Source organism: Cyrtonyx montezumae, unplaced genomic scaffold (assembly GCF_038088225.1).
Source record: "Cyrtonyx montezumae isolate F1298 unplaced genomic scaffold, pur_monq_1.0 scaffold_8, whole genome shotgun sequence".
NCBI classification, from domain to species: domain Eukaryota; kingdom Metazoa; phylum Chordata; class Aves; order Galliformes; family Odontophoridae; genus Cyrtonyx; species Cyrtonyx montezumae.
In genome coordinates this window covers 117,099,729-117,123,582 of record NW_027072089.1, presented here as the reverse complement: position 1 = coordinate 117,123,582, position 23,854 = coordinate 117,099,729, and the positions used below count along the sequence as shown (strand labels likewise).

Here is a 23,854-nt window from a genome sequence, read left to right as displayed (position 1 = left end):
ATCTTAATCTTTTAATTATCTCCCCAATGTCATAAAATTCTTCTTCCAAAGAAACACGTACTCTTTAAGATATCAGATATGCCATACTCTAGAAAATCACTGGTTCTGCATCATTCCTTTTTCAAGGGCACTGAAATATGTTATTACGCATTGACTTCCAACAAGGCAATAGATAAGGGCAGTATTTCTGCACTTTATGTTAAAAATTCAAACTTTCCAGTAAAGGTATTAGCAAGCCCATGCTCTCCTTGTGGAATTAATTACAAATCAGATGGTTATTCTAACACCGTGTGAAAGCTGTTTTACGTTTTGAAGGCTAAAACATCTGATAGGCTAATAAAATTTAAAGAAGTAAACCATTTTATAAGTGGAAGGTCGGGTTGATTTATTTCAGCTGCTCAGGTTTTACAAATAAGTATGTTATTCGTGGTAACATCCCTTAACAAAGTGTTTTTATCCAGTTTGCAGCAACTTCAAATTACTGAAATAACAAAAGACTTACTACTGCTGCTATTTCTGTCTGTGCTTCGTAGGCCATGCAGCTCTAAGTGCTACATACAGCTATTGAAAAAATGGTGTTAAATGAGAAACCTTATAGTTGGTGCTGAGAGTAGGAACTTCTCCCTGCTTTTCTGGAGGGGTAGAGTCACTTTCCAAAAGAAACAGGCTGCTTCCTCCAAAGGGTCTTCTGGAAGACAGGTAGGCAAGCAACCAAAGGTGGAACATCCACCTCAAATGTAAGCACACAAGGATTTCGCTATTTTGAGTGGGAATCCGATGGGCATTTTAACACACTAATAACATCAAACCACGCGTGTCTACACATGTGTCTATGGCATTTCTGATGCCATACCATGTCTCGCTATACAACTTCGTTCTTTCACGCATCATAGCAGCCATTTAAAACATAAACCGCAAGGGTTTCAAAGGAGGAACGCGTCATTGCCAGAACACCCTCAAATACTCCTCTTCTTCAGCAGCTAAAGCAAGTAACCCCCACGTTGGTACAGACCTCCCACAGCCGGCGCTCAACATGGCGGCCGCCCTCAGCAGGTCACGTGGGGCGCCAGGTCACGTGGGCAGCGCCGCGGGGCTCCCTCTGAGGAAAGGCGGGGCTGCGCGTGCAGCACGTTGCTAAGCGACAAGGCATCGCCACGGCAGCGGCCTTTGGCAGGGCGGGATAGCCTGCAGCACCCCCTCACAACCCGGGGACGCCTTGCTGCTGCCGGGCGTTGCCGCCGGCTTTCCCCCGTGGGCGGTGCAGGGTGAGCTGCGGTGTGAGGAGGGGACGACGCGCTGTGAGGCGCCACCGAGCCGCTTCTCAACCGCTTAGGGCGGGGCGTCCGCTTGAGTGACAGCAGCCGCAGCCCACGGGCTCATGCAGCTCAGCGGGCGCGTTGCGGGTGGAGGGCACAGAGAGACCGCGAAAGGCTCCACCACCCCACTCGTGGGGTGAGGGCCCTGAAACAGGGTCTGCGATGAGTGGCCGGCGGCGCCAGCCAATAGGCGAGGCGGGGCGCACTTTTATCCCCGCCCTCTCCGCACGGACGTACCAATGAGGGCCGGGGGGCGGGGCGAACGGGGCTAGGCGCGAGCCGGGCGCAGCTCTACCGCCAGAGGTTCGGCAGTGGTGTCAGTGGCAGCATGGAGGCGGCATGGAGGCGCTGGCGGCTTTAGCGTGGCCGTGCTGAGGGACGGGGCCGAGCGGTAGGCCAGAGGGGTAGGGCTGTGCGGTACGGAGTGCGGGTGCCCGCCGCGTTGCGGTGTCGGTAGCGGCCACCGCGGCGTCGCGGGGCCGGGCTGGGCTGGGCGCGGAGCGGTTACGGTCTCGCTGCCTGCGGTTGGGGCGGCGGCGGCCCCGGGTCGGGTTGGGGTAACGCTGCGTTTGTCGCCGCAGGATCGGAGCAGAGTGCGGCCGTTGGACCCCGCCCGTGGTTGTGGCAGCGGCATTGCGCTGTCACCTCGCCGCTCGGCGATGGGGAATGGACTGTCGGATCAGACGCCGATCCTGTCCAGCCTGCCTTCTTTCCAGTGCTTCCATATTGTGATCTTGGGGCTGGACTCCGCTGGGAAGACCACCGTGCTGTACAGGCTGCAGTTCAACGAGTTCGTCAACACCGTCCCCACGAAAGGATTTAATACGGAGAAAATCAAAGTGACGCTGGGCAACTCGAAAACGGTCACGTTTCACTTCTGGGATGTGGGCGGCCAGGAGAAGCTGCGGCCTCTGTGGAAGTCGTACACGAGGTGCACCGATGGTATTGTGTTTGTGGTGGACTCCGTCGACGTCGAGAGAATGGAGGAGGCCAAAACGGAACTGCACAAAATCACGAGGATATCTGAAAATCAAGGAGTGCCTGTCCTTATAGTCGCTAACAAGCAGGACTTGAGAAACTCTCTGTCTCTTTCTGAAATCGAAAAGATGTTAGCGATGAGCGAGCTGAGTTCTTCGACTCCCTGGCATTTGCAGCCAACCTGTGCAATCATCGGAGATGGACTCAAAGAGGGACTGGAAAAACTATACGATATGATAATTAAGCGAAGGAAGATGTTGAGGCAGCAGAAAAAGAAGAGATGAGTTCTGTTTTGACCTTCCTATTTCAGAGTAGTTACGTGGTCAAAATTTGACATAAGACAGCTTCCAAACCCAGGCCTGCTTGTTTGGATGCCGTTAAGCTTAGTTACGTTAAACAATCAGTTGCACAACCTTGCCTTGTGGAAGGCAGTGCGCTCATGGAACTTTATTTTATTTTTTAAATAGTCTCTTCTGAGTTTATGGCTCTGCATTATTTCAGAAGCCCTAATAGATGATGTAATACTATCAGGAAATGGATGGATGGATGGGTGGGTATATGTGACATGGATGTCTAAATAGCCAAATAAGACGAGGGTTTTCTGCTTAGTGTTGTGCTCCTATGTTTGAGGGTGCCTCAGCAAGCAATTTGCATTGAAGGTGTTCTGTGTTTTTTAAACTTCTAATGCTCGTAAGTGGAGTGTTTAGGTGAACATTATACAGCTTTAAAAACATGTATGAAGCTAGTAACCCATTATTTCAAGAGGCTGGTTTTTTTTTTAATCTTGTTTGGGGATTTCTATGGAAGCTTGGCTACGTGTGTAGGGGTGGTTTATTTTCTGTTTTGTTTTTTTGGCACTTTTTGAAATTGACTCACGTTCAGTTCAAATACTTGAAGTTTAAGTGCTGTGGATTTTTCAACCGATAGAAGAGACTTTTTTTTTGACAAGTTAAAAAATGTAAACAGCACGTTGGAGCATGGAAAAGTGATTTCCCAACATATAGCATGTTTCTCATGTGTAAGGTTTATTTTTATTTTTCAGAAGTAGCCATTCATCCTTGTGCATCAAATCAGGTTTAAGCTAATACTCAAAATTAGTAACTTATTTTTGAACGTTGAGTATTATGTCCTCAATCTATCCAATCAAAAGTAAATTAATTGCAGTAAAGGAGCTGTAAAGAACAACATAGGCTGTTGTGGTTCTAGCCATCGCAACATGTTTGCTCTGTTAGTGACTTTTTTGGCAATAAAAATAAATCGTAATGAAGTAAAGATGAAGTTAAACTTAGCAGAGCACTTCTTGTATCTCCTTAAAATACCCCATTTTATTAAAGTGGTATTGCTATGTCACTTCAACGTATGCTTTTTTTATCGTGACTCTTATTAAAGTATTTTGTGGTTAGGAATGTAATAATGCTTTATACACTCAAAACATTTGACACTACTGGGAGGGAGGGAGTGGGGGAAGAAGATTTTCAAGATGGGCCTGTGTTCTGCTTTAATTATGCTTTAAGCTGTTCTTGTTTACAGAGTGTGCAAACAGTGTTAACTGGGCAGGATAGTGCTTGACAGAAAAGGGAGGGTAGTTTTTCTTACTGGTACAGAGCTTCAAGTGACTCTTTAGATACTTGGTTAGCAACTAAAAGGGCTAAAACAGAGCCTGGATTTTTAGGACTAACTTTAGTGGTGCTGTAAAAATTCATCAGAATGTTAGATTCTCTTTTAAACTTTTGTTGGAAATATTAAATTAAAAAAAAAAAAGCAAACTCTTTCCTCCTCTTACTCAACAGGCAGTGTGATATGCTTTCTTACCTGCTGCCATGTATCAGGAGGGTGACGGCTACAAACCTGAATGTCAATCAATGTAACTTAGATATGTTTTAGGGAAAAAAAAAATCAAATTTTTTTAACCAGCAGCTGTTTGTCCAGGAGGTAACCAAAAATGCACTTTAGTGTCTTCAATAAATGAAAGTGACAGCTGTTTTTTTTTTTTTAATGACATTTTGGTCCTTTTTGAATAAACTGAAGTAGCTTCCAGTGGAGCTTTTGTATGTTGGTTATATATGTACCTGCACTGGTGACATTGTAAGTCACTTACTCAAGTAATGTCTATATTTATAGAAATGTGGATGACTTCTTAAACCTCAATAAACAATTCAAAACAAGTCTACAGAGAAGGTGTCTGACTTGCTGCAATTATATGTTCTCCTCGATCTCTGTGCACGAATTAATCCCAATAACAACAGAAATATTTCTGTTGAAAACCAAAATCTTACGAATGTGGTGAGGGTCAAAAATGTCCCTGTGTTATAAACTGTAGGTATCTCATTAACACCTTTCAATCAGTGGTGTGTCTGTATGCTCATAGAAGAGATACTAACTATGCAAACTCCTTTTTGAAGTGGTGGGTCTTGCAGTTTGAAGAAGTCTTTATCTAAGTGAACATACCTTGTGTTATGTATAGTATTGCGTAGATAATGTTGGGCATTTATTGTGCACGTTCAGGTTGTCCTGATTTTTGTATATCAGGTTCAAATATTGGAAGGATTCACATGTTTGGGTGAATTTCCTGCTTAGATTCTGGGGCAGGGAGCAGAATGTGGCACAATAAAAGTTTTCATTAGTATTAGGCCTCTAATGAAGTCGACACGTCTCAATTTAGAAGCCTGTGAATCAAAATTTAAGTTTGCATAAGAATGTCCAAACCTGTCCCACAGTTCTGTTCACTTCAGAAATGTAGGTTGCTCACAGTGGATCTTGAGAAAGAGAGATGCTTGTTCTTTAGCCTCGTAAATCTAGGGTGTAATTGCTATCATCTGGCTAACACTTTTCTTCCTATCACGTGCATAGCACTGTTAGGTTAAGAAAGCTGATGCGACTGGTTGGTTGCTTTGTTTGTTTTTGTACTCAGGAAGCAAACTATAAAACACAGTAATTATTGCTTCCAATGTTCATTAAACTTCTACTGGGAACAGTTGAAAAGGCACGGTGCATTAAATAAATAAATAAAAAAGGCAATCATATTTTGTTCTGCATATTGAACATGCTAGTCTTTAACCAGTGACAGTGTCCTTACTCCTGTACGTCTAGTAGCTTCAGTGAATGTTTTTAACTACAAAGAGGTGACCGATCTTTACCCCAGCACTCTTCTTTGGAGGAAGTGTTTAGAGAAGGTGGAGAAATGTGTTCTTTAAGTGACTTGCTTGTTCTTTTGTAGTGTTTGGCTTGGAAATAGTAGAAAATAACAAGTGGGGAGTGAGTTACACTGAAGATATAACTGTATTCGAACTCTTTGACCGTGGTATTACAGTTAACTCCTGAGTAAAGCATTCAAACCTGACTGTAGTGGTGCCTCCAAAACTGTTTCTGCACTACTATGACAATGTTACCAGTCGTGAGCAAAGCAGTGATTGCAACAGAGCATTTAACACATTATTGGTATGTGTCAGAAAATTTTTGAGGGAGTAAGTAAATGTCATTTTCTTACAGTGCTGGAGTTATGCCAAATGCTAAACGTTGCTAAATCTGCTTCAAATGATGCTCTTTTCTTCAAGGTTCTGGCTATGGTAAATACCTGAAACTGCTTCTACTTTAAGAAGGCATGGGATTGCATTCAGGTTGGTGCAGCACTGTTAGAAACAAGCCATGAGCTCTTGTTATCTTAATGCTGCCGCTGTGGAATTACAAAGGTCGTTATGCTGTTGCCTCAGCTGTATATGGATATAAAATCATTTAAAGTTGGCTAGTCTTCGGGGTCTGGTCTCTGTTTTCTAGTTGCCTAGCACTATATGGACTTCCAACCCTTTCAAACTGAAGAAAGTTGTTGGACTGAATGTGTGTTTACGTTTGAAAAATACAGATGCTGTTTTCTCCAGCAAGGTGATGGATGAGAAGTTTCTCTGAATTTTCACCTCTTGTTGAGATCCAGTTGATCCTTTCCATGTGACAAGCAGTGCTCGCAGCCACCCCCTGCTCCCCGAGCTGCCTTGGTGAGATGCTCCCCTCCCTCGTACAGCCTCTAATCCTACAGGGGCTGTACTGGAGCGCTCACAGAATGGAAAGCAGCTGTCAGTGGCTGATGAACCCTTCTGGGTCCCAAAGCTGCTGTGTGATGGCATCTACCTGTGTCTTGGGTCAGTTGTTTATGAGAGAGCAGGGTGTTAATTAGAGGTTGGCTGAAGCTTTGTTGAAGAGGGTGCAATTCGTGGCTTCTAACGAGGATCTGTCATCCTGCATTGATACTATAAAGAAGGAATTCATAAGGGACAGTGTGAATAAATGTAGGCAGTCTGGGTATACCATATATAGGTAGCATGCAAGCTTAGTTCGTGGAGGTTAGTAAGGATCTGCTCATATTGCTATGTTCCTTTGGCTTGTTTTGAGAGGGAAATCTAGGAATGGCTGGGTGCTTTTTGGAACATTGTTGTCCCTGCACTGTGACTCATCTGAGAGGGTCACAGCTCATGGCCATGCTCTGGGAGCCAGCAGCCTCATGTTCCCAAGCCAAAGCCAATGCTGTTGCTGCAGGAAGGGATGTCTGGGGAGCTGTGGGCATGGTCTCGTGTGTGTTTAGACTGGGCGGTGAGGAAAGCATTTTGTTAGACTCCTGACTGACCTATGGATGTGAAGGCCTGTTCCTCTCACAGGATTCTGCAGGCTGTGGTTATTTTTAGAAACTGCACAATGCTGCAGAACTGTGTGGATAAAACCGTGTGTGTTTTGAAACAGAAGGGAAATATGCAGCCGAACTTCACAGCAGGGTGATTCTTGAGGTTACCACACGAGCTACATAGATCCCTCCTGTCTAAGAACAGAATCAATATGTAGTGCACAGCTGCTAGCTTGCCCTTCTTTGAAGTGTTAGATGGCTCTCTTAAATCAGCTGTAATGAAGTAGAAGTGTAGTTTCCAAGACTTAACTAGGAAAACAAAGAAAAAAAAGGCAAAACATCCCAAGCAGCAAACTAGAGATGGGAGCATCCTACCTTGTCAGCTCCTGTTCCACTGTGACTGATGTGAGGTATGACTGCCTGGCCAAGCTGAATGCACATTCATTCACTTCTCATACATTGAATTTATTGAAAGGCAAGCCCAGCATCTGAGAACCTAGGCAGGGAGGCCAGACTGCTTCCAGACTAAGTGCCTGCTTGTAAAGAGCTCAGGAAGGTAAGATGCTAATCTCTGAGCCACCAAGATTACCCCTTCTTAGTTCCAGCTATATTTACACAGCTGCTCCTCCAGACTGAAGAGCTGAAGATGACGAAATATAGAATGTTAGGAAAGAAAAGAGAATCATATGATAGAATGGCTTAAGTTGGAAGGGACCTTAAAGACCATCTAGTTCCATCCCCTGGTTGCCACCCGCTAGATCAGCCTGCCCAGGATCCCATTCCAGGGAGGGGCTGAGTGCAGTTTTTGGCTGGGGGGCATGCAGGAAGAGAGTATTTGAAACTGTAGAGTCTCACTAGTTGTTCAAGACATTGAAAGCTAAGGGAATCGTATACTTCTAGGCTGCTTAATTGGTTGTATATCTTTATTCTTTTATGCACTGACGTTTTCCTATTACTGAATGAAACAATACTTCATTTAAGAAAGCCTCCTAATCACTCATTCATCTCTGGTCAGGCTGACAGAGGGCAGGCCCATGGGTGTGGGGACACTGGCTGGCATACCAGCTGCCGTGTCTGGGGTCTTTTCCAAGAACAGCAAGAGTCCAGTTCAGGCGAGGTGAAAGCATGAAGCCTGGAGCTATGAGGTGGTCCAAAACAGCCACTAGTCCTGCAGCCCTGGCGCTTGTCTTCTGTTACCATTTTATGAATGATAAACAAGAATAATTTCTTTCAGACTGCAGCTTTTCCATCTCTTTCTGTGCCAATGTCATTTGCCCCAGAGGCTTTGGCAGGCTTTGATCTTGGAGCATCTCTGTGCTGGGTGCCATAAGGATGGGTTTGTGGGTCAAGAGGGTCAGGAAAAAGTGTTCACCTCTGACTTGTTTAGCTAAAAACAGACTTTTAGTAAAGCTGGCCTAATGTGGATGAAGATAACAGAAGGAAAAATTCTAAATATATCCTTGTTTCTATCATTAGCTGAACTCTGCTGGCCTTCTAATTATCGGATACTGTCACGTGCGTGGGCACTGATTTCATGGTGATCTCTAAGATATAGTCCTCAGACTGCCAGCATAATGTCTCCGCAGTTATAAATGGTAATGCTGAATTTATAAATCCATAATGTATATTTTATCTGGCCATCCAAGCTGTTTCTGTGCATTTCCTCAAAGACAATTTTGATTCTCTGAAACATAAATTCGTGTAACAATGTCCCTGAAAACAGTTTATCCTTGCTTTGTTCTTATTATATTGGAATTGGCATAAGTAAAATGGCAATCTATAGACTGTTACAATTCCACTGAACTACACCTAATGAATTTCTATTTTAATTGGGTATTATACATATATATATATGACATACAAATATAATATGAATATATATATTATGTTTTTAATCATACTTTATTTTGTGTAGGAGCTGAATTGTGCTAACCTTGGGACTTCTAGCCTCCCTCATTTTAATTAGCTTAGAAAATTGACTTGTACATTTAAAGCCTCTGCAATTCAGCTGTAATCACTCGTGTTAAGCTGGAGATAAATGGGACTCTCAGACTGTGTCCACACTGATGCTTTTTGACAGATCTCCTATTGCTGTGTCAATATGCTTCTCTCACTTGGTGCTGTGGTAGGACTGCAGACATCAGGATGGTACAGCAGCTGCATTTCTGCCAGTCTCATGTAACTTGTTTATGTACAGTGTCTGCCTATGTCCTGCTCTTGCAGTAATCAGGATAGGAGCTGTCAGAAAAGATTCTCTAAGAAAACTCAACTGTTTGCTGCAGCTTGAAAACAAACACTTCAAGCTGGGTCATCTGCTTGTAAAGCCCTGGAGTGAATGCTGATGGCCAGGGCTCCAGGTTGGAGTCCTCACCCACTGAGAGCTCAGGGCATTTTATTCCTGTTAAAGAATGACTGTAACTTCAGAAAAGGAAGCGTAGAAGTAATTTTGATTCTGAGTTGTCTTGTAATGTGTGTTCAGAAGCAGGGAGTTAGGAAGACATACTATTTCAATAGTAATATATTTGAGAGTTTAAAAATACAAGTTTAATGTATTGTATTGTCTGACTCCATGAGCTGCAGTTTCAGAGAAAACAAAACAAAAAAAAATTCGCATATCTGCCAATAATAATTGATTTCATATTCATCAGTAAATAAATATTCATAAAGCCAATCATCTCTACCTGATTTTTGTTTGTATTTGACCATAGCTGTTAAGCAAAAAATATTTGGTTTTGCGTTTGAATTAAATTGTGGTGACTGTATGGCCTTCCAGAGCAAGCATATGAAAGTTTTCCATCAGAGATGGTGAGTTTAAATAATGTATCATCTTAAAGTATGCTTTCATTTGGAGTAACCAGTAACAAAAACGCCTGGTAATTCCTTGGGAAAGGTAGCCTTATTTTACATAGCACAGCGAGGTAAGTATCTCACAGTGACTTCAGACCTTGGGATTCAGAGGGTCTTCTGTTTCTGCCTGCCTCTCTTGGCTGCAATGAATCAGTCTGCACAGGATGTGGCTGCTAGCAGATGATAATGCAAAGTGAAGGGCTGGGCCATGAAAAGCCCCAGGGTGGCTCAGCACGGTGCTGAGTTCTCACGAAGAGCTGATTGCTTTCCAAAAATAAGAACAGGAACTAGGGCAGATAATCCATGTAAAATGCACTTTCCACCCTTACACTTACACAAAAATTTATTATTTTCAGCATTATGGAGCTTTACGTGTTGATTACATTCATAATATCCCTAGACACACATACCTACATGTGCTTCTACTTGTACTCTTGCAGGCCCTGTGTGCAAGAATTTCTCTAGGATTCTGTTCTGTGGGTGTAACTCTGGAATATATAAATAGGTTCATGTTTTCACATCGTTTGAACCCAAGCCTGACTGCAAACATGACAGCACTAGAAATACAATGGTTTGAAACTTTTTGCTCTGTTTTAAACCCTTCATTTTACTAGGGCAAGGTAATCTGGGCTGTTCACATGACTTGCTATTGCTCGGAGTTCAGGTTGTGTCAGCATTTCTTCTACAATCATAAATCCTTATTTCAGAAGCTTAATAATCTAATAAGCCTTGAAATTTCACACTTGTCTGGAACTTGGCACCAAGTATTAACTTTGTCTTTTACCACATTAAATAAAAATACATGTTAGAAGTGAATGTAAATAAATGAAAAATAGGCTCATTGTGTTTCACTGCCTTTTCCCTTTCAATGTTAATTTTGTTTATTGAAATGAAACGGCGTGAACTCACTGTTACAAGTGGCAGGCTTTGAAAATTTTTCTTAAGTTAAAAATTGTAGTCATTAGTATTTGCAAATCAGTCCGACACACATCTCATGAGCTTGCAGAACTCATGCACAGCCAGCAGAGTTCTCTATCAGTGTCAGCATAGTGATGCAAAGGAAGTAACTGTTGTAGGACTGGCTGTACACAGAGAGTAGTAGCATGGATATGACTATCCCTAGCTGCTTTCATGCAATTTCAAATCCTGTGATTACCCAAGTATGTTTTACAGGCAGTGATGATATATAATGTAAGTCAAATGCAGGGTTTCCTCTGTCAGGTGGAAAAGCTCATGTTTGTAAAACTTCCAAGCTGGTGGATTATTTTTGTCTGTTTGTTTCTTTGTTTTAAATGAACAAACAGAAATCCTTGGAGAAGGCTCTGACGTGAGTTTTTTGTTGTTGCTTACCCCATCTATATAACTCTTAGATTATCCTGAGGGTCACTGAGGGTATGGCTTGCCTGTGCACAATATTTTTTTGCATATAAATGCTTGTGTTTGTTTGATTTTCTTTTTTTCTTTTTCTTTTTTTCTTTTTCTTTTTTTCTATAAGGGTAGCATTAACACAAAGATCCTGTATTAATGGTTGCTCTACTGTGACCTAAATCATTTCTTTTTCTTTGTGCATTCACTTATCCTCTGCACAGGGCACATAGAATTCAACTGTTTGAAACTGCAATGCTTTATTCTCCCTTTGCATTCAGTGGAGTCATGCATACGTGCCTGCACAAAGCAGCTCTTGCACATCTGGAGTGCCAGTGAATGCACTCAGAGGTCTGGATGTGCTTTCCACTCTTACTTTACCTAGCCCATTTTGAACAGAGCATATATTTTTTTTCTCTTCTCCTTTCAAATGGCCTTCCCACTGAAAGTAGGAGTAGCCATAGTAATCTATTGTGTGTCAGAAAATCCATACTTACTTCGAGAGCTTTGGGTTGAGCTTAGAGTACCTTTCCACTCCACATGTTTTCTTATTTACCTCCCAAAGGAAAGCTTTCCATATGCCTAGTGCTTTTTTATTAGCAGTGCTGTGCTTTTTTCAGTGTACCACAGATACAACAATCAGGATTCATTTTATCCAACATTCAGCCTCTAAAAATTAGGTCTTCATGTCTGATCTGTGCACCTCTAGATATTTTCATTGTCTATAGATTGAAAGGTGTTTGTTTAGGGCACACTTTATCTTAATTGAGTAGCAGGCTCTAAGGTAGGTCAGATAAATCACCATATGTCAATCTTCTATACAGAGGCATAAGCTGATTAACTCAAATATAGACACCTGCCTTTTACACCAACTGTCTATACTTATATCCCAAATGATAGCCTCTAATCTGTGCCAGTTACCTTGATGCAAAATGCAGGTGTCTGCCATTTGAAATCTGTGTCAATCTACAGCAGCTGAGAGCATACTACAGTCCTTTTTCTTAGCAAATTAACCACAGCCCTTCTGCATGCTGTAAAATCATCATCCTTTTCATAGAAAGAAAATGTAAGAACTGATATGTTAAGTAGTATCTATATACTGAGAAAAATGGAAGTGAGAGCTGTTATTGCCCACAATGTGCATATCACATTTCAAAGTCCAGATATCCTCTCTAGAGAAAACAGTAAACCAAATTACTTCCTCTTCAGGTGTTTTATGGCTCCAATCAAACTAGTCACGTATGCAAAGGTAACTTTTCATTGCATTCAAGTGGGAGTGAGATAAGGCTGTAGAATTGTGCAACAAACCTGCCAATTAAAAATGCTTTTAGATAATATTTTTTTTCCTTGTCTTTTTTATAAATGCAAGTAAATCCTGACCTACCACCTGATGCTGTGATTTGGTCTAGCAACATCTGTGCCTGTTTCTGTAGGTGCTGGGGGTTACAATCAGTCCATGTGACCATCAAAAGTCTATAAGCAATCATACTCCAGTAGTTGGAGGAGGCTTGCCAAAAGAAAGTTCCCTGTGAGGTAGTGTGGAGGTGGCCTGGGAAGAGAAGCAAGATATGAATATGGAGTGATATGAGCAGAGAGATCATGAACTGACTGATGGCCTTCAGTTTTCCTTCTGTTTAACAAGGTAAGATTGACTGTTTTCTCTGGGATATTTTAACCTCCTGAAAATGCTGTATGAAAAGGGGTTTTGTTTGTCCTTACCTTGTGAAAATGGCAAGGATGCCTTCTTAAGCATTTAACTGGTCAAGCTCTTTGTTGGCTGAAGAAATTAAAAACCATAAGAGGCAATGTCCTGAAATTGCATATTAGTGGAAAGGAAACAAAGCTAAAATGCTGGGAGGAGTAGGTGAGGAAGGAAGAGGCCTAGAAAGCAGAGATGTGGGAGTATGGCTCTGAGGGCTGTGGATTTTTTCTGAATGAGTAAGTTTGTTGTGTATGTCTGTAGACTGGGAAAAGTGCTAGTCTTTGCTTTGCCTCGTCTTAAGAAGGAAGTTGTTATGCTGAACGAGTGAGAGATCTGCATTCTTGAAATCACCATATCATCCTGTGAAAGCAAAGCAAAGGTGTAACTCCTTAAGTTTTTCTCTCAGGAGACCAGCTGCTATGATTTCCTATCAGTTATCTGTGGTGAGAAAATAACTGTATGTGTACTCTAAAGGAGATGTTATCTGCTTCCCTAAACATCCTGTTGACTCTCTGTCTTGCGTGAATTAATCCTTGATTGTGAAGACATCCAGACTGGAACTAATACATTTGCTGGAAAGCTGTGTATTGCCTGGCAACTTGCTTTCACTTCTGCTATTGGTACCTGTAGAAAGTGTTTATCTATTGTTTCTCAGGCCTGTGGCAGTGAAATAATAATGTCTGACATGGCACAACCACTTAGCAGTGTTGAGCGTGCTGTGATTCAATGAGTTTTCAGTCCTCTGGAGGAAGAGGAGAATGGTACAGGAGCTTGCTCTCACAGAGGACTATAACACCAGCGTCAGCATACTTGGATAGTTTGGGCAGAGATACTTGTTTCTGTGGTGGAAATCTTGTGAATGCTCTTCTTACTTTTAAAATGCATCGTGATCTCGTTCACTGGGTCCTTGATACTTTTCTTGAGCTTGCTGTGACTGTTACAAACTAAAGTGTGGGGATATGTGAATGAAGGAAGAAGAAAAATGTGGCTTACTGGAAAACACAGCAATATTTAAAAGATTCTTGAAGAAAAATTGCTACTGAATGAGGATGTAAATGTTATTTGGTAAGTGCTGGGCTACATTTAGTTACAGAACTTTTTATCTGTTTGCTAAGCCGTGCTGACTGCTCTCTAATAGGCTAATATCAGTAAACATGTGACTCCAGGGTTTTTTTTTTAGACTAGTGGTACTCCAGAGGATGGTGCAAGTGGGTTGGTTCTTGTGCAAGGTAAATTACAGAGGTATGTCTGTTCTACTTGGTGATTTTCAATAGCTTAGTTCTTACAGTGCCCCTGGACAAAGGTAGTAGCACTAGGTGATAGGTTCAGAGCCATTTGTTGCATTTCTGTGGTAGGTCAGCAGCATTACTTTGAGCTAAACCCCTTGGAGGCCAGGACTGTGTTGGAGCTGCTGTCTGTGGGCCTGAGGAGGGATGTCATCCCTATTGCATTTCTGTCTGAGCAGCCAGGAGCCATGTCTGACCTTTGAGGACTTGAAAATACTTAACTTCTCTGATAAAACTCCTGTGGAAACTGATTCTAGTGACTTTGACTTGGGCCCTTGCATAAAGGGAATACAGAAGCAGAGTGATGTTCCTGTCCTTCAGTGATTGGTGGTTTTGGTGGTGAGCATGGCCAGTCACAGTCATAGAACACAGGAGCTGGTGCTTTGTTTTATGTGAACCCTAGTTCTTGGTGTCAGTTCTGTGACACAGTCCATCTCTTGATGAACTGAGTGTGGAAAAATTGAGTTAACTGAGTTAAATTCAGCTGGTGACTGGTCATGAATGGTGTTCCCCAGCTGCTGGTATTGGGGCCAGCCCTGTTTAATGCCTTTATTGATGACCTGGATGAGGGGATTGAGTGCACCCTCAGTAAGTTTGCAGATGACATCAAGTTAGGGGAGAAGTATTGATCTCCCTGGGAGTAGAAAGACCCTACAGGGGGATCTGGACAAGCTGGATTGCTGGGCTGAAGCCAATTATATGAACTTCAACAAAACCAAATGCATGTTCTTGTTACAGTAAGATCCTTCATCTTCTCCTAGTAGATACTTTCTTTTGGCTTGCAGTTGTTTTAAAAACTGTCCTTTCCACCACAGCTCTTTCACTGTGATGAGACCAATGGGATACCCTTTATCCCAGGGGAACACTGTTTGCATAAAAGCTATTTCTGCAGCCAAATTTTACAGGTTTTTTAAGAATGTATTAGAATTTCTTTTTTTTTAATCCTTAAAAGTAACTTGTTTAAGTTCTTCTTTGAATCTTTGGAGAACAGCTTGGTATGTCATAATCCAGTATTAAGACTGGAATTTGAAAGTGCAATCTTGGACTTAAATTCTTAAGATGAGTTAGAAGGTACATTACCATAATTTTTGACTTATTGTTTGCTATAGCTTCATGGCATAAAGTGTTTGGTAAAGTGTTGCCTTATATCCTGTAGTGATGTTAATACAATTGCTGGTACAGCTGCATTAAAAACCTTTAAGTGAGTTGATGTGGCTTCAGTAAAATGTCCAGGTTATCCCCTTTTTATCCCCAGCATATCAATTCAGACTCAGTTGTCTCTTTGTATGCCAGCACACTGCAGGATGCCATGCACAGATTCATAAGTGGCGCTGAATGGTGGCAATATCTTAAGCTCATACTGCTGCTGTGAAAGAACTCTGAATGCACAAAGTATACAGCTCAGCAGAAGGATAGTTTTGATTTATTTTGAAATTCTGAAGGAAAAAAAAATTAGACACTCTGGAAGAATTACTAGACAGCTGTCATTGGTCATGTAATTTCAACTCTGCATTTCTTGAAGGAGACATAGGAGCAAGGGTTCACCTCTTAAGAATATCTCCCTTAGACTACTAAAGTTTCCTATCGTTTATTTTTATGTCTTCTAATGTGTACTTTCCTCTGTTATATCAGTGTACAGACTACTGATAGCGTATTATTTCAATCTCAAAGCAAGGTGTTTACATTTTTTGGAAATGCTTCGTTTTCTGAGAATGTAGCCACTATAGTTCTTCCTTTGGTGATTTAGTCTCATTCATCGATCCATCTGCAATCTTGTTTCCCCAGAACTAATGAGGAGTTTTGTATGCTGTAATGTAAAAAGCTCTCTGAAAGTTTAAGAACAGTTATCTGGACAGCAAAAGGAGACTCTGGAGTATGGATAAACCTTGTTTCTTATTCATAGGTTCATAAGGTTGGAAAGGATCTACAAGATCATCTAGTCCAACCATCCTCCTATCACTATCCCTACCCAACTACTAAATAAAATCCCTAGAAATGATAATTTCTAGGGGTACAAGAATAATGATAATTATGATAATTTCTGGGGTACAAAAAGTGTAAAGTCAATCAGAAGTGATGACTCTTTGAGTTGGAGCTATGTGTTCCCCTCTCTCCCTCACCCCCCTCATCTTTTAAGCCCAAAAGAATGAGGAAAGTTGATCCTCTCTGAAGGCTGGAAGATAAAACTTGGAGACCTTGTATTGGCTGAGGACAAGAATTAGTTGCTCCTTGAGTCTTATTGTTCACTGACAAATCTCTGATCAACTCAATTTTCACCTAGAGAATTTTAGATGGGTATGAGAGCTCATGATGACAATGAGGAGTAAGTCACTATTACTTCCAGTTTTAACATGTTTTGGGTTTTTTTAATCAAATATTTGAAATGAGCCATTATTTGTGTGATTCAGATTGTTTATTCTCTTTTCAGGAGGAGGTGAGCAGTAGCTTCTATTGAGATAAAAATAAATTCTTCAAAGGCTCAGTAATGGCTGTTAACCTGTCCTACTCTTAGTTTGGCAATTAGGTTTCCTAACAATATTAAGGAGCAGGATGCAATTGTTTTTCCTTGGCAGCTTTGCTCTTTCTTCCATCCTTCTGGCTGGTGAAGAGGCAACAGGAGACACTTGCTGGGCTGTGTACAAACTCCTGGCCATAAGGGCACCATTGTCTGCGAAGTGTTTTAGGCAGTTCAGGTGCCTTCCCCACAGTATGAGGAGATGCTCTGGCCAAGAGAGCTGTCTGCTGGGTCATCTCTAACCTATGGGAACAATGAGTCATCACTTTGGACTTTACTGCTCTGGTGACTATGTAAACTGGAACTTAGGCAGAGGAGTTACCTTTTTTCATGGTTGACTATTGTCTCACTTCCTGTGTGTAGATTTATTAGGGTTCAAAAGGGATGTGGGCGTGTGTATTTAAGGAAGCTTCAGCATCTTTCACTCCCTTCTAAATTAACACTGTTGCCACTGTTTTGTGAGTTTGGGCTGCCCTTGTGAGGTGCTGTAAGGTGCCTGACCTCCCCGGTGGTTCCCACAGCCAGTGGAACTGCCTGCAGCACACACCATCCTTCCTTATCCTCTCAGCAAGATCCCTGACTTGAGGCATATACTCCTGCATCCCACGGTGCTGGAAGGTACCTCATCCTTCCTTTTGCTCAGCTTTCTCTGAAACCTTGTTTTAGATGTGGAAAACAAAATTGTATTTTCATTTATAATGAAAGCTTGTACTTCCTACCCCCTCATAGCCTTTTGTCCTGTCTGGCTTGTTGTGTATTTATCTAGACAAAAATAGATAGGCTGACATTTTGTTGCATTCTCTAAAGTAAGAACAGTCTTAGTTGAGGTATGTGACCTGATTTGAAATCTGGCCAATTGTACCGTGATTTGTTTCACTTTATTTCACTATCCAAAAAAATATTTTGAAATGACTGAAAACAACCCTGCTGTGACTTAAAATATAATGATAAAAGCTGTTGTGATTCTCTTTATTATCCTAATTGCCTGTCTTATGATATACAGACAAATATCTTACAGTTCAGTTGAGCTATGTTCTGCTTAGTCTGTTATCATATTAGGTAATTGTATTTCTGTCACCCTTTATAAATCAAGACTTTATCTTCAGTGGAATTGATTAATAGATGCCGTGATCTTGCTGCTCATGCCTGTAGCACATCTTAAGAAAATCAACAGAAGTCTTTGTGATCTCTATGTACATCATTACAAGGAACAGACGTTGCAAGTATCTGTTAATTCTTTAGTAACCCCCTTGAAGAGAGAGATGTTCACATGCACTTTGTGAATGAGGGCCACTTTCTCCAGAGCACTGAACTTCTGAAAGCAAAACCTATTAACAGTAGTGAAACACATACAGACAGCCGCAAATGGAGTTTCTAGGAACATTGCTGTTGCCAACAATTATTTTCAGGTTTATCAGGATTATATGCTTACTTAGTGGCTACCCAGCCCACACTAAAAAGATGCAGTACTCGCTTTAAGGCTCACAGGCTACTTTTCTAGCCTTGAAATTAGTGGGAGGGCCTTTAGAAAAAGCAGGGATAGCTGGAGGAAAGAACAAAGGCCACGGTTGTGTAGTTTATGTCACTTTGTTAAGTAAACAAGGTGTTCTGCTGAGCTTTCTTACAGCAGTTGTGAGGATATCTGCCTCTTGTACCTGTGCCAAGCCACCCTGCTGACAGAGAAGTCAGCTTGTTCTCTGACCTGTCACCTTGCCAGAAAAACAACGTGTAAATTATGACGTGGGCATAAGATCAAATATAAAGGATCAGTATTGCCTTTGGGGATATCTCCCATATCCCTTCTCGTGGGAGACTTGCCTGCTTTCTGTACCCAGCTGTTACTCCGAGTTGCATTCAGTCTCTTAGTATCTTATATCCCTGTCCTTCTTGTAGTAAGCAACCGTTCTGTGGTAGAGAATATTAAAAAGCCAGATCCAACAAGTATGTAGTTCTCTCTCCCATTGTTTCTCAAGTGCCAGGTTTGGTGTTTCTGTCTTTGAAATTCTACCTGGCAAAACGCTGATGCAAAATGACGTCTTGGCATTGTTTTTACATGTACCAGTGTTGTAGACTTGATCACAACAGAGTGTTTCTGCTGGTGTAATTATGCTGGTGAGGTAAGTGAAGTTAGAACACTATACCACAACAAATGCTTCTGTCCTTAACTTGAAGCTGCAGATAAGGAAGAACCTTCCAGTTTAACTAGTCTATCCTGAGTATGTCTGTGATTCTAGTGGGCCTTTCTCATCGTGCCTGATCTGAATCTGATCATATAAATTAATGGTGATAAACAGTTATAAAAATTAATTTCAAGGGGAAGATTGTCACTTCTCCTTGAAACAAATCTGATCTACAAATCTCTTTCCTTCTACAGTGTGTGTAGGACCTACAGCACATTTGTAAGTGTGGCTACAGCCGCTTGTGTGTACAGATGAGTCCTTTTGTCACTGCCTAAGAAGTTGGCTTTCTTTTTCAACATCCTTAACTTGTCATGTGTTGTGATGCTTACAGAGTTGTAGTAACTGTGAGTTGTTGCTACCTTGGTGTAGCTGCTCCATTGTGTCTGCTTGCTTCCTGGGTTGGATACAACAGACTTGAGCCTTGTATCCAAGCCTTATTTACTGACCAACTCTGTTATTACTCACTGGAATGTTCTTCGGATGCCTGTGGCACACCTGGATAAAAGACCTGGCACACCTGGCCACCTCCTCTACATGCATGCCAGGGCATAGTGCAGGCAAAGCTGTTCCTGCAGCACTAAAGGATGGGCTTAGGCAGGTATGATGGCCCAAATGGAAGACCAGCTACTGCAGGAGTGTGTATGGGTACAGAACCAAGTCTGAATTGGAGAAAGGTGATGCAGGTGGGCTTTAGGAAAGCTGTGGACTTAATACTCTTCCTCAGTCAGTGCACTTAAATTAGTTAATTTGGGTTAATCATAGAATCGTAGGGGTTGGAAGGGACTTCAAGAGATCAAGTCCAACTCCCCTGCCAAAGCAGGTTCCCTACACCAGGTTGCACAAGTAGGCGTCCAGGCGGGTCTTGAACATCTCCAGAGAAGGAGATTCCACAATCCTACTGGGCAGCTTATGCCAGTGCTCTGTCACCCTCATCGTAAAGAAGTTCTTGCACACATTTGTGAGGAACCTCCTGTGCTGCAGTTTGTGGCTGTTTCCTTTAGACAAACAGCTATATGCATATTGTCTCTTTGCTTGAATTTTGAGGCTGTCCTTTTTTGTACATCTCCAATAGACTCTGGACTGATGCCCTGGATTCCTACCTAATATGCCTCAAGCAGATGACTACTAATGGTGTCCAGTACTGTTTGCACAGTCATTTTTAAGTTAAGGAAATGATTCTACAGTTGTTTAGCTGGCTAAACCTGACAGCCAGATTACATGCATCAGCGTTTCTTGCTTAATGAAAAGCAAAGTGAGTTACTGAAATATCAGTTATGCTGCCTCATGCCACCTCAGCTAATGTGACTGCTGTTTTTTGGATGCAATCTGAGCACTTTGCTCTTGCACTTGCCTGACAATACTATTTTTGTCATAACTGTGATGAGGAACAATTATGTACTACGCTAATGAAGTTCTACTAAGAATTTATAAGTCTTGAAAATGATATCTATTTGTGAACAGTTTCAATTTAGCTAAGACCCTTTAAAAGTAAATGCTTAAATTTACTGCGCTGGAAGATACTTCCTTGTAACTAACTTAGTCATATTATGAACAAACTGTGTGTGTGTGTAGGGAGAAGGCTTTTGAGGATTAGTTTTTAAAAGCCAGTTAAGTGTCTGAAATACCTCCATATGCAGCCAAACAGGTAAAAAAAAACAAAAAAAAAAAAACCTATTAAACTGATTGCCTTCTTTCTTCCACTAGGGAAAACAAAATTAAATAAACTGAAGAAGCCAAAACTTAAATTCTAAGTCAATATGTTCAGCCCAAAATAAAACTGGTCTCTTATTTACCTGCGTATGTCTGGATTGAGCCTTGAGTTTAAAAGGAGAGCAGGAGAATGAATACAAAAAGATGGGAGACTTTCCACTGGCTTCAGTGGGTGCTGACTCAGATTCTTGTTTCTTCTTAGCTTATGTGAGAGAATCTTTCTGCTAAGGAGGACCAGATCCTATCATCTTCCTTTGCATCTGTACAAAATATCTGAGGCCTGCTGCAGCACGAGCAGAAATAAGTAACTCACTGAAGCCTGCTGGCTATCACCTTGTTAAGTAAATGCTGCTTATCACACATACGTCTCTTGAGGCTATTAACCAAGCTTGTTTAGCGCGGGGAATACCAATAAGCAGCCACAGTTGACAAAGATGGAGATAGTTAAGCCTAAGTACTCTCAGGATTGTGAAGGCAACAGTTACCTTGCCTTGGACAGGATTTTTGACTCTTGAAATCTTATCCCTGTTGTCTTTTGACTAGACAGCTTAATATTTCTGAGCTGTTTCTCTTTCCATTTATTTATTTTTAAGGGAGAAGAGTTCTATTTCAGAATGTGAGAATATTATCTTACTGAAGCTTTGTGTTACACTGCTGCATTTTGATGACTAGAATTGGGGCAGTAGTTGAATTACCCTTAATTTATAAGGAAGAAGAATGACTTAATGTTAGAATTTGAAGTAGAAACAGTGTGGTGTGGATGTGAAATCTGCTGCCTAACTGGTCTAATTTGCAAATTGATATGCTGTCTTGTATGTGCAGTGAGTGTTCATAAAAAGGGTTGTGCAAACATAGGCCAAAATGTCCGTACTCAGCCTTCTAGTCTAAATGAGATGGATAGGAAAGAGCAGTAAGGGATGAAGGAAAGTAGAAGAAAACTAAGGGTGGTGATCAGATGCTGCTGTGTTATGTAGCCCTGTGCAAGGCCAGCATCCTTCAGAACAGTGAAGCAGCCATAGCTTATTGGTAATAAAGCAAGATGAACGGTCACCACTGACTACTGAAATTTCTTCATTATGGTCATCTAAATCTGATAAACTCCAATGGGCATGTGTGTTTTTTTTTAATTGCCCTGAATTTTTATTTTTTTCATGCCATAAGCTTTAAGTGTCCTAGGAAACCATGCTGAAGCTTCCTTATTACTTGTCCCTTGATGAGGAGAATGGGTGAATAAATTTCAGAGGAAGTACTGGGGGGGGGGAGGGGAAGACAATCCTCATAACTGTCAGCAACATTAGTGTATAGATAGCTTTGGAGAGCATTGTTAGTAGGCACTGAAAATCTGTGCAGTTGCAATGGTTTTACTCTGTCCCCTGGGAAATATATATCTCAGCAGCTTGAAGCAATGACTAACTAAAGCACCTACCTTATGCCACAGCAATTGTTAGTAGTGCTGCAGTGAGGAGTTTGTTATATGTGAATAGAGTCTCTTTCTGTCCTAAGCAGAAAGGAATTGATTGAAAGCAGAACACCTCTTCCCTCTAAACTTGTTAGTTGAGGATGTGTTTGACTGACTGAGTTCATCTTCAGAAATTCATGCACAAATCTGTAATACAAGAAAGCTGAAAGTTCAAGCTGTTCTGCAGTGTGCATAGTTTAAGAAAGTAAAGTTGGCAATTTATGATGTATCTGTAGATTCTGCTCAGAATCTTCAAGAGATGGGAATTTTATGTTTTAAAAAAAAAAAAAGGAAAGTAGGGGAAAGTGGGTGCCTCTAAAAATCTTACTGCATGTTACTTCTCTCCTCCTTTTAGATAAAAGATAGCTTGTATGTGGTTGTACTTTAATATCTTCCTGCTTTCTGAATAAGAACAGCCTGGATCTTGATACTTAAGATCATAGAATCACATTTTTCCAGGTTGCCTGGTTGCTGAGAACCTTGCTCAGAGTCAAACTTGTTGTTTATAAGGGCTTAGATTCTACCACCTCTGCGGCCAGCCTGGTATAGTGTTTGATCATGTTTATTTTGCCTTCCTCCTTACTTTCATCTGAATTTCTGCTGCTGAACCTTATGCCTGTCAATTCTCATCTTCCCTTTCTGTACCTCTGATATGTTTTTTCATAACCAGCTCTTAAAATAGGAAGCAACAATTCCACCCTCCACTCAGCCTAAACTCCACCACTTCAGGCTAAACAGCACAGTTCTTGTCCTCTCACTGTAAGATGTGATAGGCCCCAGGATCTACCCTGAGGAATGCTGCTTGTAACCGGTTGCCAAGGGCTTTGGATTACTGACCTTTTTGAGCCTAATGATCCAGCCAGTCCTCTACTTCCTTTATATGCCACCCTCTCAGTCCATGTCCCCTTTGACCTGGCTAATCAGGATACTCAAGGTGACCAGAAAGCTTTACTAAAGTAACAGTAAATTATATCCACTGCTCTTCCTTTGCTTAGGATTACTGTTCTCATCAGAAGAAAAGATCAGATCAGTCAAGTACAGTTTTCTTCTGGTAACTGCTGCCTGTTTCTCAGGACTTTCTTGTACACTGTGTGCTTGAAAATGGTTTTGAAGTCTTGTTCCCTGGTCTTTCCAGAGACTGTGATTAAGTCAGTGGTTAACCAAGAGTGTCCTCCTTATCCTTCTGGAGGAGTAATGACTTTTTTTTTTTCCTTTCCGTAGCTATTACAGCCCTCCTGCAATCACCTTGAACTTCTAAAGATTTCTAAGAGTGGCCTTTCAATGGCACTGGTTTGCAGATTTGGCACTCTCATTTGTCGCACGAGTCCACGTGACCAGACAGATGCTGTTTAACCTCAGACTCTGCTTTTAGATAGGAGTCTCAAAGGCAGAAGAACAAACTTTGACAATAAAGGTCTGTTCTGCTTCAGTTGCCACCATATCTTCCTGCCCATCTAGCAGTAAATCCAGGTTTTCTTAAAAAATTGCCATTGCTGTCTTCACACCAGCAGAAGTTTGTTGCCTCTGGCATCTTATGCTGACTTTTAGAGACTTCACCTCCCTAGAGCCATCCCTATCTATTCAGGCACCGTTCCCATTTCCCTTCCACTGTTTACAAGTTTCCAGATTTCATCAAGTAGCACATTTGGGTTTGTCATATAATCTGTTTTTGACTCCCAGGATAAATTGCCTTGAGAATTTGCTTGAGTAAAGATATTTTCTTAAGACAAAAAAAGGTGGCCTACTATCATATATGAATATTCATGTCTGATATAACATGTGGAGCTGGAGATGGAAGCCTTGTGCGGGCTGATAACGTAATCACAGATGTCAAAGGAAAAAAAAACCTAAAAAGCTGATCTTAGTTTTGATGAGAACTTATGAATA

The 23,854-nt window shown here is 41.5% G+C and overlaps 1 protein-coding gene across 1 annotated transcript; it reads left to right on the top strand.

The window, feature by feature from the left end:
• Positions 1 to 1,612: 1,612 nt before the first annotated feature.
• On the top strand, positions 1,613 to 4,459 carry ARL4A (ADP ribosylation factor like GTPase 4A). Its single transcript, XM_065753577.1, has 2 exons — positions 1,613 to 1,707; positions 1,898 to 4,459. The coding sequence occupies exon 2, from the start codon at positions 1,976 to 1,978 to the stop codon at positions 2,576 to 2,578; it is 603 nt and encodes a 200-aa protein (XP_065609649.1). The 5' UTR covers positions 1,613 to 1,707; positions 1,898 to 1,975; the 3' UTR covers positions 2,579 to 4,459.
• The last annotated feature ends 19,395 nt before the right edge of the window (positions 4,460 to 23,854 follow it).

Excerpts from the sequence above, each read along its gene's own strand:
- ARL4A (XM_065753577.1), top strand. The coding sequence starts at position 1,976 with ATGGGGAATGGACTGTCGGATCAGACGCCGATCCTGTCCAGCCTGCCT.